Source organism: Geotrypetes seraphini, chromosome 10 (assembly GCF_902459505.1).
Source record: "Geotrypetes seraphini chromosome 10, aGeoSer1.1, whole genome shotgun sequence".
NCBI lineage: Eukaryota > Metazoa > Chordata > Amphibia > Gymnophiona > Dermophiidae > Geotrypetes > Geotrypetes seraphini.
Window position 1 is genome coordinate 66998159 of NC_047093.1, and position 15290 is coordinate 67013448.

A 15290-nucleotide genomic window follows, 5' to 3' on the forward strand; every position below is an offset into this window, starting at 1 on the left:
ATTTGGCTACTCAGATATCAACAAATCTGTTCTAATTCCCTAGGTATAAATTTATCCCACAGTGGCATGCTCCATAGGATGGCATTTAATTTATGTAAGCCAATATTTTCTCCACATAGTAAGGTAGTTAGTTCATAAAAAATATTTCCTATAAACATGGAAGCCCTTTCATGGCTAATTAGATTGCTAACATGTTTCCTTATTGTTCAGGGCTCGGTTCTAGGGCCTATCTTGTTCAATATTTTTATAAATGATCTGGAAGAGGGAACAACTTGTAATATAATAAAGTTTGCAGACGATACAAAACTATGTCGTGCGGTTGACTCTCAAAGGGACTGCGAGGAACTCCAGAAGGATCTGAACAAGCTAGAAGCGTGGGCAACTAAGTGGCAGATGAATTTTAACATAAACAAATGCAAGGTGATGCATCTAGGGAAAAAAAACAAAGAACACGAGTATAAGATGTTGGGGGTGACATTAGCAAATTGCGAACAAGAAAGGGATTTGGGGGTATTGATTGACAGAACCCTAAAGCCTTCGGCTCAATGCGCGGCAGCGGCGAAGAAAGCAAATAGGATGTTGGGCATGATTAAGAAGGGGATCACGAGTGGATCGGAAGATGTAATAATGCCACTTTATAGAGCAATGGTCAGACCGCAATTGGAATACTGTGTACAACACTGGTCTCCATACCTCAAGAAAGATATAACTCTGCTGGAGAGGGTACAGAGGCGAGCCACAAAACTTGTCAAGGGATTGGAGAATTTGAGCTACAAAGAACGCCTTAGGAAATTGGGACTATTTACCCTCGAGCAGAGAAGACTGAGAGGGGATTTAATAGAGACTTTTAAAATAATAAAAGGTTTTGATAAAATAGACCAAGAAGCAGCGTTACTAACTTTTTCGGATGTGACACGGACAAGAGGTCATAGACTGAAACTGAGTGGCAGCAGGTTCAGGACGGATATCAGGAAGTACTTTTTCACACAGCGCATGGTGGGAATTTGGAATGCTCTCCCGGAGGATGTTGTGACAGAGATTACTGTTCTGGGATTCAAGCGCAAGTTGGATGCACACCTTCTTGCAAATCATATTGAGGGCTACGGTATATCTGGGTCTCCATTCGGGAGTACCTAAAGGGGCCGCCGTGTGTGCGGATCACCGGACTGGATGGACCTCGGTCTGATCCGGTGAAGGCTTTTCTTATGTTCTTATGTTCATTTCAGTAGGTTGTTTTTAGAATTATTAGCCAATCAAGTCAAACCACACACCAGAACAGCATCTCTCAGACAGAACTGTGATAAACTGTGTGAGACCAGATGAAGACTTGCCAGTCTCTGATAGACCCCCTCATTTACAAAGCCACGCTAGCATTTTTAGTGCCGGCTGCCGTGGTAACAGCTCTGACACTCACAGAATTCCTATGATCATCAGAGCTGTTACCACGGCAACCAGCGCTAAAAATGCTAGCACAGTTTTGTAAAAGGGAGGGAAAGCTTTTTGTCATATTGTAACAGTGTTCAGCAAAACCACAGCTCTAAACAAGTTTTCTTGCTGACCTCGTATACCTAATCTCAGTAAGAAAACTAAAAAAGAATTTTAGTTTATGCTGATACAGATTGCATCAACAAAAACCTTTTGCCACTTCTACTATTTTTAATTACTGTATTTTTCGCTCCATAAGACAAACTTTTTTTTTCCCCAAAAAGTGGGTGGAAATAAGGGTGTTTTTTATGAAGCGAATATACAACCCACCCACCCCGGTGGTACCTTTAAATTGTGGTGGTCGCTGGACAGTTCCCTCCTGATTATGTCAGGGCCAGCAGCGCACAAGTGCGCTAATGCCTGGGCCCACGACACTTCCTAATTGTGGTGGTCGCTGGTGCTTCACTGGACGGCTGCCTGCTGATTACCGGTATGTCAGGGCCAGCGGCGCACAAGCCGCTGCTGCGTGGGTGTGCACCACTTACTGAATGGTTGCCGTCAGTCCCGGGAGAACTGGCCCACTGGCCAAACACAGGCACTCCTCTTCACCTTTGACCTAATTTTTCTGATGCTTTTAAATTTTAGACGGTATATAAATTTTTAAAATAAATAAATAAATAAATTTTTATCATTTTAAATGTATTTAGCTTGTAAGCTGCTCTGGAGGTAATCCCTAGTTTCGGGGTAGTACATTTTAATTAATTTGGAAACTTGGATCAAGCACCCTCTTTCCTACCATATAAACCCCTCCTCCCGAGTTATCTAAGTTAAAGTCCCCTCCCACTAGGAGAGATCCCTCTTTCTGACCTAAAATTCAGGAAGCCATGTGATGGAAAAACTCCCTCTGATGTAAATTGGGAGCATACATATTTACCAATGTGAGTCTCCCCCATTAAAATCCACCACCATTAAGAAGGTATCTCTCCTGTGGGTCCCGCACCACACTATGAACAGCCATTGTAAGTCACTTAGCAAAAATAATTCCCATTCCTCCCTTCTTAGATGAACCCACTTTAGAGGCCCAGTAGATTAATGGAAATCTAGAGTTTCGCAAAAGACATTCATGAGATCGTAAAAGATGGGTTCCCTATAGAAAGCATATCGAGGCCCGATCCCTTACCAATTCCCTAAAGAGAGTCCTCCATTCATGAATTAAACCCTCACACATTGTAAGAAACAAATTTAAGCGTACTATATGCCATGGTTTATCTCCTGCTCCTTCCCCTTTGAATAGTCAAAACCCAATACCCATAAAAATAACTTTTTAATCCCCTTGAGGCCAGGATATTGCAAAGCAAGATAGTTACAGAATAGTATAACTATGAATCCATAGCATCTGTACAGTATAGTAAATGTTGACTTAGCTGGAGTAATGCCCTTCAAGATTTTTAAAAGTTAAACAACACAATTTAATAGGGAGCTAATGGAGCTAATAGGGAGCTAATGGAGAACAACAAGCAGAAGAAAAAATGAACAAATTTTGACTTAAGAAAGACTACTCTTGCAGCAATGTTTTGGATAAGCTGTAACCTAGTGAGCTGAACTTGGATAATACCTACATACAATGAATACAGTCCAATTGTGACAAAGTTAGTTAACTGGACCAAAATCTTAAAATGACTAGGAAGAAAATAATTGCGCAAAAGGAGAAGTTGTTTCATGTTTTCTGAGTAAGATGATTAATCTGGAGTTTCATTGTCAGAGCTAAATTTAATATGACTCCAAGTACCCTAGAACAGTGTTTTTCAACATGTGGTATGCGTACCCTTAGGGGTTGCTGGGGGTACCCGGCACTGACTGCCGCCGAGGACATTGCCTGCCCACCTGCTGAAGCCACCAGCAGGGATTCCTCCTTCCTGCCCTGCACCCTCCATCAAAGTCACTGGCAGGGATCCCTTCTTCCTGCCTGTCCCCTCCACCGAAGCTAACCCAGAGGGCTTCCTTCCGATGTCAGAGCTGACGTCAGAGGAAAGCCTTCCAGGTCAGCAGGTGGGGGGGTTTCCAGTTACCTCCTGGTTTCAGCGGCTCTCGCTGCAAGGATGCACAGGCTGCGGTTCACGTAGTTGACGTCAGAGGGAAGGCTTGTAAGTCAGCCACGTGCAAATCGCTGCCTGAGTGTTCCTGCAATGAGAGTCGCTGAAGGCAGAAGGAGTGAATGCAGCTCGAACAAGTAAGGGAGAGAGGGGACATGATCTGGGACAAAGGGAGAAAGGGGGGAGGAGCGTGTTGGGACATGGGAGGAGCACGATTTTGGGACATAGGCTGGAAGGCAGGGAGGGGGGCATGAACCCGGGACACCGAAGGAAGGAAAGGAGCATGAACATGGAACACAGAAGTGAGGGAGGAAGGGGGCACTAACTTGGGACATAGGAGGGAGGGAATAAAAAGGGAGAATTCTTGGGCATGAGCGTGTGAGAGGGAAAGAGATGGTACACAAGGGGAAAGGAAGAAAGAGAAAAACTGGGCATAGAGAGAGAGAGAGGAGTGAGTTAGAGGAATAGGGAATAGAAGGATGAGAGGGAGAAATGTTGGATATTGTGGTGGAGAGGGATGTTGGACATAGTGATGGAGGGAGAGATGTGTTAAGAGTTTAAAAAATATATATACATATATTGGCCTATTTTTAGAACAATTCAATTTGTGTTATTTTTAGGATATTTAAACTTAAGAGTCATATTAAAGAAACTTAATCATGTCGTAGATTGATTTTTATCAAGGAAGCACCTTTAGAAATCCATAAATAGAAGAGTTTAGCGTGATAATATGGGAATTTATTTAATTAAAGCATTTCATTATTTTAATCACAACTTTTTTGTGTATGTTATTATAGACCCTTGACGCAGGCCGAAACACTGACAGTGTTGGTTATTTGTAGAATAAAGAACATTAAATCCAAGTTCTGTAGACTTGTACACTTTTTATGATGTAATTGTCTTTTTGTGTATTTGTAGTTCCCTTTCTTTGTGCTAGCAGTAGTTACCACATCTTTTGTTGGCTATATGCTCTTTTTGGTATGTTACCAATAACGAAAATGTAGTCAGACCTGTAAACACCTTATTTGCTTTCCTGGAGTGCCATCTACTGGGAAAGAAAAGGTATTTTCATTCCTCCTAATGCTGAAAATGGTGCAGAATAACTGGGATTCCAATTTACAGGCCCAAAGAAACAAAATGCAATTAAGCATTATGTATGATTTACTCCTTAGACATGTGTGAAACAAGACACCTCAATTAAACTAATAAATTAGTTTAAATTGTATGCAGGATCTTCTTATGACATAAATCACACAATAGGAGGCTTGAATATTTTGCAAATGGCAATCAAACTGCAGGTATGGCTTTAATTTTAAGATTTCAAAATTATTTGCATAAAGGAAGAGAAGAAGAAAGTCTGCTGGAAGGAGAACAAGCAAGATTGAAATATGAGATTATTCACTGCCATTCCAACCATCTTCATATATAAATAGACTGTGAGCTCTCTGAAGACAGGAAAATACCCACTGTTCCTGACTGTAATTTGGGTTCATAGACAACGGCACGAAAGACAAAAGCGCACGCCGACAATTGAACGCAGCGCGCGCCGCCGCGCCGCTCTAAATTACAGTTTTTAGGGGCTCCGACGGAGGGTTTGTTGGGGAACCCCCCCAGTTTACTTAATAGACATCGCGCCATTTTACTGTAAACTGAACTTTTTCCCTAAAAACAGGGAAAAAGTGAAGTTTTCAGTAAAATGTGGGGGGTTACAACCCCCCACACCCCCCACAATACCCCCACAACACAGCGCGATGTCTATTAAGTAAACTGGGGGGTTCCCCAACAAAAACCCCCGTCGGAGCGCTAAAAACAGTAATTTAGAGCGGCACGGCGGTGCGTGCTGCGCTCAATTGTCTGGGCGTGCCTTTGTCCCAACACGCTTTTGACCTGACACCGTAATTTGCCTTGACCTAACAATGGAAAAGTGTCTGCTGAATTCTATAAATATATAAATAAAATAAAATGATTCCAAAAGGAAATCTTAAGAAAATACCACACAATGTTTGCCATTCCATGTCTTCCATGCTATTTTGCATCATGCATGCTTGCCTTACCATTTTTGCCAAGTCATGTTATACTATATTAACCATGCTTTGTATTATGTTTGTTGTGCTATGTTTTGCAGAACTATGCTCACCATATCATGTTTTATCATACGAGGCTTGTTCAAAAAGTTCCAGGACTGATTTTATAAAAATGTATTAAACAATCTTACAATTTCTTCCATTGGGTCCCCTTCCCTACGTATACACTTTTCCCAACGTTTCCACTTTTGGAAACCTTCCTTAAACGCAGCTTTAGGAATTGCCAAAAGTTGCCGAGTCGAATTTTGCTTTATATCTTCAATGGTGTCAAATTGCTTTCCTTTCAACGTGGATTTAAGTTTAGGAAACAAGAAGTCAGCAGGGCTAAGTCAGGAGAGTAAGGTGGCCAGGGAAGAATTGTCATCGTGTTTTTTGCGCAAAATTTGTAGTTGTTCTTCTGGTCATCGGTCATCAACCATGGAATAAACTTTGTCGAAATGCGAAACATCCCCAACTTCTCTGTTAGAATGTAGTGGCATGAACCAATGGAGATGTTGCATTCCTCTGACAATTCTCTAACAGTTAATCATGACAAGTTCTCCATAACCCACTTTCAACATTTCATATGTTTTTGCACCAGTCTTTCCCAATTTAAAGCAGAACTTCACGCTGCAGCGCTGCTCAATGAGGTTACACATGATGAAAAATAGCCAATCATAAAAACACACTTTCACAACAACTCCTGTAGCTCGGAGATGAAAACAGATATCAACAAATGGAAAAAAGGAGGTTACTCATGAGGTTTCAAGCTACTCAGTGCTTCCTAGTGAGTCTCAAAAGAACTTCCCGTTGGCGTGCAATTTAAACTATCCTGGAGCTTTTTGAACAGACCTCATATTATGTTTTGCCATGCTTTGTAAATGTTTGCCATGCTATCTTTTACCATATTATGTCTGAGAATGCAGCACCTTGGTTGGAGCTGTAGCCTCAGCTACCCTAAGGTTGTGGGTGCAGACCCACGCTGCTCCTTCTGATCCTGGACAAATCACTTGCTCCCCCATTGCCCAGTTACACTGGATAGACTGTGAGCCCTCCGAGACAGACAGAAAAAAAATGCTTAAGTACCTGAATAATTCATGTAAACCATTCTGAGCTCCCTGGGAGAACAGTATAGAAAATTGAATGAATAAATAAATACACACACATATATGCCAAACATATATCCAACAAGCCAGCTTGGTTTCCATATTTCTGTACAATTCTGGCATCACAGCAATTAGAATGCTGTGTACTAGAGAATGACATGGTGGCAAAATTCATCACCGTTCCCGTCCCCATGGATAACCGCGGGAAATAATCTCATGCCATTTTCTAGTGTCTATTTCAACCTCAGTCCTTCTACACCAGCATTCTTCACAGCAAAGCTTGAGGGTCAGTGGTTGTGGCCATTCGTACTCTGATTCTTCTCTCTCCTTAAAGAATGACATGAACATGGTTTCCCGCGGTTATCCGTGGGGACGGGAACGGTGATGAATTCTGTCACCGTGTCATTCTCTACTGTGTACCCAAAATTCAGCATCACTTATCCTGACAGGAGTTGCTTCTTCTGCATAAATGCAACTCACTATAGCCATCAGATATGTCAACACTATGCTGGTAGTGCCAGGGCAGTCCTGGGTAGAGCCAGAAATTATCCCAATGCTGCCAGTTCTCAATGAGTATCTAGATCAGTGATTCCCAACCCTGTCCTGGAGGAACACCAGGCCAATCGGGTTTTCAGGCTAGCCCTAATGAATATGCACGAGAGAGATTTGCATATGATGGAAGGGATAGGCATGCAAATTTGCTTCATGCATATTCATTAGGGCTAGCCTGAAAACCCAATTGGCCTGGTGTTCCTCCAGGACAGGGTTGGGAACCACTGATCTAGATAACTATCTAGGTAAGCCAGGACAGCACATCTGGGTATCGATTGACATGAATACCAGGGTATGGATTTAAACTTGGTTCATGGAGAACCATTACTGAGATATCTGTTCAGGAAAGACAGAAAGAGAAAGGAGGAGGAATTATTATGTTAAAGATACTATTAAGGTAACAGAATTGCAGGTTTTATAGGGTAAGAAAGGGGCATTGTGGGTTAATCTACCTCAGGTTATAGCATTGAAATCAGGAAACTCCTTAACAATTGAATTTTCATCTAGAATCCTTGATTTTATTTTAGATTCCTCTTTAAATAATCAAATTAACAATTTATCAAAAAAGTGCTATTTTAGTTTACGGATGTTGAGGAGAGTTCGAGGTTATTTTTATCAAAATCATTTTGCGGTTTTGGTTCAAGTGATTATTTTGGCACATCTGGATTATGCAAATTCCCTGTATATAGGATTAACTAAATTTAATCTAAAGAGGCTACAACTTATTCAGAACACTGAAGCCAAATTAATTTTTGGAAGACAAAAATATGATCACGCCTCTCCATTGTTGAGGTTACTTCATTGGCTTCCTATTTACTGGCAAATTCAATTTAAATGTACCAATGTAATTTTTAAAATTTTACATGGAATTTTTTTGCCTTTATTACCTCTATTATTTAACTCTCTTCAGTTTCACACTACCAGGAATACATAAAAATTTAAATTGCTTTTCCCTTCTGTTAAAGGGATTAAAACCCTAGGTAAATTCTCAAATTCCTTAGCCTATTCCTTGGTAAAAGTTTGGAATGATCTTCCCTCGATTATCAGAACGTCATTATCTCTATCACTTTTTAGGAAAAATCTGAAAATTTATCTCTTTCAGAGATTCTTAACTGATCTAATTTATTGAAAATTTTTCTATTACCTTCATTATTGTTTTATATTATATTCTTTTAAACTTTGTTAACCGGCTCGAGTCTTTGCTGGAATGATCCGGTATATAAAATGGAGATTAGATTAGATTAGATATTAATGTGGTATATAAGCCACCTTCACAGGCAGAAGAAGCGGACAGAGATTTATTTGAAGGCATTAAAAGTTGCGGCGGCAGTAGACTTAATTTGTATCTTCGCTTCATAAGACGCATACATTTCCACCCCCTTTTTGGGGGTGGAAAAAGTGCGTCTTACAGAGCGAAAAATACAGTAAGTTAACTACACTGGATTATTGGCCGTGTTGGATTTGATTTTGCATTTTTAGATTTATTTTTCTCCTTTTCCAAATTCAAGTTCATTCCCCACTCCCCTAATACAATTTAATGCAAATGTTTAGTGCGGTGATTAATGTTGTAGACCAGGGGTGCCCAAAAGGTCGATCGTGATTGACCAATAGAGCATGAAGGCAACATGAGTTGATCGCGGAGCCCATCATAAGAACATAAGAATTGCTGCTGCTGGGTCAGACCAGTGGTCCATCATGTCCAGCAGTCCGCTCACGCAACAGCCCTCTGGTCAAAGACCAGCGCCCTAACTGAGACTAGCCCTACCAGTGTACGTCCTTGTTCAGCAGGAACTTGTCTAACTTTGTCTTGAATCCATGGAGGGTGTTTTCCCCTATGACAGATTCCGGAAGAGTGTTCCAGTTTTCTACCACTCTCTGGGTGAAGAAGAACTTCCTTACGTTTGTATGGAATCTATCCCCTTTCAACTTTAGAGAGTGCCCTCTCATTCTCCCTACCTTGGAGAGGGTGAACAACCTGTCCTTAATCTACTAAGTCTATTCCCTTCAGTACCTTGAATGTTTCGATCATGTCCCCTCTCAATCTCCTCTGTTTGAGGGAGAAGAGGCCCAGTTTCTCTAATCTTTCGCCGTACGGCAGCCCCTCCAACCCCTTAACCATATTAGTCGCTCTTCTCTGGACTTTTTTGAGTAGTACTGTGTCCTTCTTCATGTACGGCGACCAGTGATGCATCCCCTTCTACCAGGATAGTAGTCTTTTTAGCCACCACAGAAACCATCGCATCTTAGATAACTTACAGTCGCATGTTCCCAAAGCACAATTTCACGTTTTTGCGGTTGCATCTATTGTGATCAATATTCCCCATTCATCCTGTTGTGTTCATGTATTCACAGACCTGCTCTAAAAAAAAAAAAAAAACAACCTGAATACAAGGCTGAGACAATGTCAAAAGGCCCCACCGACTAAGCGCTCCCAAGGAAAAGTAAGTCGGAGAAAAATAAAAGACTCGTCATTTTTCTTCTGTTTTTTTGTTTTTTTTACAAGAAGAAAAAAACGAGAGACAGAATAAAAAAGAAATAAAATAAAATAAGAGTGAGCAGGAAGGCAAAAGGCAAAAACGAAGAGCGTTTGAAAAGACGACTTCTTAGCTCTACAGAAAACATAGAACTGAGGAGCTGCGTGCCTACGTCAGGCGGGAAGGTACTCGCGCATGTGCAGTGCGGTCAGTCGCAAACTTTCTAAAGTTCTTAAAAGTACCGGTGCACTTTTGCAGCTGTCCACACCAGCACTCCATGGATATGCTCATGTGAGAATATGCTGCCTGTTTGTCCTGGGATAACACACTCAAAAGTAGACCTGCTTTTCAATCGCCTACAATGTAGACATTAGGTAGACGCACTCGGGTGCTCAGAAATATGCTAGAGACGTCCACATTGAAGTCTCTCCCATGCCAAGCCTATGCCATGCCCACTTTTTAGGCGCAGCTTTTTCCGATGGGCGTCCATAAAATTGTGGATGTCTATTTGTAGAATCGAGTCTAGCATTTGGACGTCTAAGTACCAATTAATGCTGGTTAAACTCATTAAGTGGGCTTATTATCCACTTTACTTGGACGCCTAAGCCGGTGGACATCCAAATCGTGGACGCCTAAAGTTAGGTGTCCTTTACAGAATCTGCCCCTGAAAGTTTCCTTGCATCCAGAAAATCAAGTAATGCTATTCACTGAAAATTAAAAAACTACCACCACTTGTATACACCTTGTTTCTTAATCATCCTGCAGACATTACAGACCAAAATACTATTTGACCCAGATTTCAAGACATGCAGGAGAAGCATGATAACCATCAATAGTTACTATATTCCCCTTCTGTGTTATAACACAAATGATTATATTTTTTTTTTTTAATGGAGCATTACATACTTTTGCCAATACAATATAAAGACCTGCTGTGCAAATTAAAGTGGTTCACATGGACCAACTTCTTTTGCTTTGATCTTTCAATTTACAGCAATGGATAATGCACTGTGCTTCACATGGGACCTGACCCACTACAGCTTTTTTTTCTCCATTCAGTTTTAGTGTGAATAAAAATCTATTGAATTGTCCTAAATAAATCATAGGAGCTGTTCTGTATCCTCTGACTCCTAAGAACAGGGTTGTCCAAGTTCAATCCTTGAGGGCTGCAAATGGGTCAGATTTTCAGGATATCCCTTATGCTTCAATGCGCAAGTGGGTATGTAAATCTTTTATGTACAATCATTAGAAATATAGGGGGCATTCAGTAAATAGCACCCAAAGTTAGGTCCCAGGAAGATCTGAACTAAGCTAGTATTCTGCAAAAGGGTGTTGTAACCTAGTGTAAATGCTGCATGTAACTAATGGCACTATTCCATCACTTTGGCCCTGATTCTATAAATGGTCCCTAAAACATAGGTGCCGAGGAATGCAGCACATAGTGCATGTCAATCATGAGTTAGGTGCCATTTATAGTATCATGCCTAAGAGCACCTAATACTGGCACCTATGTCCAATTTAGGTGTCTACATGCAAAACATGCCCATGATCCACCCTTAACCACACCCACTTTCTGGCAGGCACCTTGGACTAGGCACCTAGCGAGTTAGAGATCTAGAAAGCAATTAATTTTAATTTAAGGCAATTATGAATTTCTAATTGCTCATTATTGGCAACAATTAAGCTTGTTAAATAATTAAGTTAGGCACTAGATCAGCTAGGTGCCTAACTGTAGGTATCTTTTATAGAATCTGGGCTTTTGTGCCTAAATTCCACAACACCCTGACCCACCTATGCCCCTTCCATGGCCATACTCCCTTTTGAACTGTGTGCTACATAAAATTTAGGCATGCATATTATACAATAGGGTACAGGCAGATCCATGTGTAACTCTATATGATTGCCAATTAATACTAATTATTGATTGTTAATATATGCTTGTCCAAATTCATCCAATGGATCATTAACGAGTTTAGGCATGGATCTTGGATCTACGCCAACACTGGCGTAGATCCAATGAAAATCTGGCCTTTGGGACTGTATTTGGACAAGCACATATTAGATGATGTCATTAATATGCTTCAAACAACACTGTAATAGCTCAAAAACCCACTAACAAGGTGTGCACATCAAATATTGTTAGAGGCTTCTCTTGTTTTGGATGATTGTGCAGACAGCACTATTTTACAGTGAATTTTTCTATACATACAATATTGTAGGATGTATACGTAAAATGTATTTTGTGATCTACCTGTGCAACAAAGAACTGTAACTCATCTGGCAGAACCCAAGAACGGGGATAGAAGTTATATTCATCTGGGAACAGCTCTTGCATGGCTCGCATGGCTCGACTCAGGGTAATTTTTCGCACCATATCGGCCATTCCTGTTGAAAATTTAATTTGGGAGATATTGAGCGCTCTTCCACCAATGTCTTCATGTGGTGTGTGAAATGTTATCTTGGAACTCAGTCAACCATCAGGCAAATGAATACTGATGTAACTGCTGGAAGTTCCCTGCAATCTGAATTGCACAGTACTGCACTGATGTGACCTGTTAGGCAATCTGGCTTTGATTCTATAAAGTTCACCTAAAAATAGGTGCCAATATCAGCAGTTAACTTAATTGAGCAACAGGCTTAATCGTTGTCAATATCGGCACTCAACACCTCAGTCGGCTTTGATTGGACTTAATTGAAAGTTAGGTTCCTAACTTGAAAACCTTGATTCTATAAAAACTAGGTGCCTAGCCCAAAGCACCACTAAAAGTGGTCATGGTTAGGAGCGGATCATGAGTGTGTTTTTGTGAATGAATCAGGTGCCATTAGGCTTCGATATCAGTGCTTAACTTTAGGCATAGAAAGCCTTGGCATAAATTGGGGATGCCTAAATGTTAGGATGCTAAGCACTGCCTAAGAAAGCTTAGGTGACACTAAGCATGATTCTATAATGGGTGCCTAACTTATAGAATGGGTGCCTTAATTTATAGAATCAGTGCCAATATAGGTGCCTAACTTTAGGTACACTTTATAGAATCAGGGCCTTTATATCTAAGGTCTGCTCTTGTAATCACCATGGTAGATATACTTAAAAGGTAGCAGTCAGTATACAAACTCAAATCTGACAAAAACATTGAGTAGAAATCTAATACACCTATCTGCTATGTAGCCATTAAATCTCTAGTTATATCGTCAAACTGCTTAGCATCCTCCAGTTCAAAATATTTATTTTCTTAGTTCATTACAATGAAAACTTTTAAAGACACTTAATTCAAAACTTGCAGCAATTTGGTATACATTATTATCAATGACTGACCTGCTCTTACACATGAGATAAGCATCTGTAGAAGGATGGACAATTAAGAAAGGTCTTGTACTAATACTGCAAACTTTAATAGAAGAAAAATGCATAGCAGTTTGAATCATTACAGTTCTTCTGACTGTATCTAAACAAAAGAAGATATCCAAGTAGATAAACGTATGGTGGCCATTCATTTAAATTTCTTGCACATGAAAAGCTTGAACAGCTGAAACTATTTAAGTCAGGTGATAACAACTAAGGTACCCTTTTACAAGGCTGTGATTAAAGTTGTGAGTTTTGGTTTTTTATGACCACATAGTGGTGACTATGCCAGGATTTGTGTTATCTATATATTTTTTTTCATTTAAAACCACTATACAACAGTGTGTTTAAAATTTTCCTTGAAAGCTAATCAGATGCAAGTCTACATTAGGGCTAAGGTGTTTCATGCTATCCATAGTTTAAAAACAGATCACAAAACTGTTAGGAGAAAACTTTACCTGGAAACTTGTTGACTTGACCAGAGAAAATATTCTCACTGTCATGAAAAGATATACCATGCCAATAAATGTCACAAGGCAGACGTCGACCCAAAGGAAACTGAAATGTAAGTGAAGGAAAAATGTTATCAAAGGTCTTAGGTGGAAGTACAGCTATCCTCAGAATAGATTTCTTAATAATGCAATAAACAATTCTGGTCCTAGAAGACCAGAAGCATATCTGTATTTAGGATCAGTCAAATAATGGCTTTCTGACTATATCTGAGCATCAAGCAAGGTGATAGCAGAAATCTAGAAGCAACACAATTCTTGTCAGCTGAGTTAACTTAAACTCAATGGAATGCAGTGACTAAGGAATACAAATTCCTCATATACATTCTAAATTATTATTCTCTGCTGTACTTGATCAGCTGTTCCTCCATAAGGAATTACTACTATTACTCAGATCTTTCTACAAAAGAACAAACTTTCTTTTATACTCACCTTGCTGACCTTCAATGTTCTGCAATCTGTGCATTTTTACAACTAGAACAGAAAGCTCTATGTGTATCAAGGGACCTATTTATACATGATCTGTGCTGCCAAAAAATTGGCAAGAATGATATTATTCCCCATTGTTATAAACCACAGGCTGTAATATATTATCCTTATTTATTCTGGTGATATCAACTATGGAATGGCACAAACAAGAATGAATTATTTTGAAATACATAGGCACACCCTTCTGGCAATGGCAACATGCTGAACATATTAAAGGGATGCAAGATTGAGTGCTACCATGATCCTAAGGGCTCCTTTTACGAAGCCGCATTAGCGGTTTAACGCGCGTAATAGCGCGTGCTAAACTGCCGGCCGCACTAGACACTAGCATTGAGCTGGCGTTAGTGCTAGCTGCGTAGTGCGGGTTTAGCGCGCACTAAAAAGCTGCATGCGCTAAAATCGTTAACGCGGCTTCGTAAAAGGAGCCCTAAGTCTTCTTAGCATTGGCATGACGATGGACCATATACAGTACTCCCCTGAAATTTGCAGGGGTTCTGTTCTATGAACCCCCGCAAACTTCAAAAAATGCCTGTCAAAAGGCAGGGGGAAGCAGGAGAGGGCAGCTGGAGCGCCGGCGGGTGAAGAAAATCACTCACGGTCTGCTCCGACTGCCTCTTCCTGTAGTAAAGTCAGGCTACACCAATCAGGAGCTGCTTTGACATGCCAGCTCCTGATTGGTGTAGCCCAACTTTACTACAGGAAGAGGCAGTCGGAGCAGACCGTAAATGAGTGAGTCTGCGATTCATGAACTGGCAGGGGAACACTGTACTTCAAAACCAACATATCTTTTCTTCCAAATCAAGAAGACTTGGCAATAGTTAAGGCGTAAGGCTGTTGGAGGTCACTCACTGTGTGTACATCACCTAAATCGGAACTACAGGAACACAGTACTGTAACAAAAAGACCTACTCCCGACTCTGCTTTGCACCCAGAACCTTATTTACCAAGTTAACTCATATACATGTAAACCTCTTATCCAAGATTTTATAACGGGAGGTTATCAGTCTGTGGGAACCTCCTATCAGTGATTTAAGAGGTTCACCTGGTTATCTCCACAGTGCACGTGCGCCCACAAATATCATTTCTTACCAACCCATATTTGAAAATCTGTTTGTTTTTACTTATATTTTTATTTTATTTAAATACCAAAGGTGCTGAGTAAAAAGGTAAAAATTTATTTATTCAGTTTTCTATACTGTTCTCCCAGGGAGCTCAGAACGGTTTACATTAATTTATTCA

The 15290-nt window shown here is 40.4% G+C and overlaps 1 protein-coding gene across 7 annotated transcripts in view; it reads right to left on the reverse strand.

The window, feature by feature from the left end:
- Positions 1-15290, reverse strand: part of TTLL11 (tubulin tyrosine ligase like 11) — a 247354-nt gene that overhangs the window by 212792 nt on the left and 19272 nt on the right. For all 7 annotated transcript variants that reach the window (XM_033961090.1, XM_033961092.1, XM_033961094.1 and 4 more), the window contains exons 2-3: positions 13512-13611; positions 11965-12098 (exon numbers count right to left, since the gene is read on the reverse strand). In XM_033961090.1, the coding sequence (XP_033816981.1) occupies positions 11965-12098; positions 13512-13611 (234 nt within the window). The remainder of the gene's footprint in view (positions 1-11964; positions 12099-13511; positions 13612-15290) is intronic.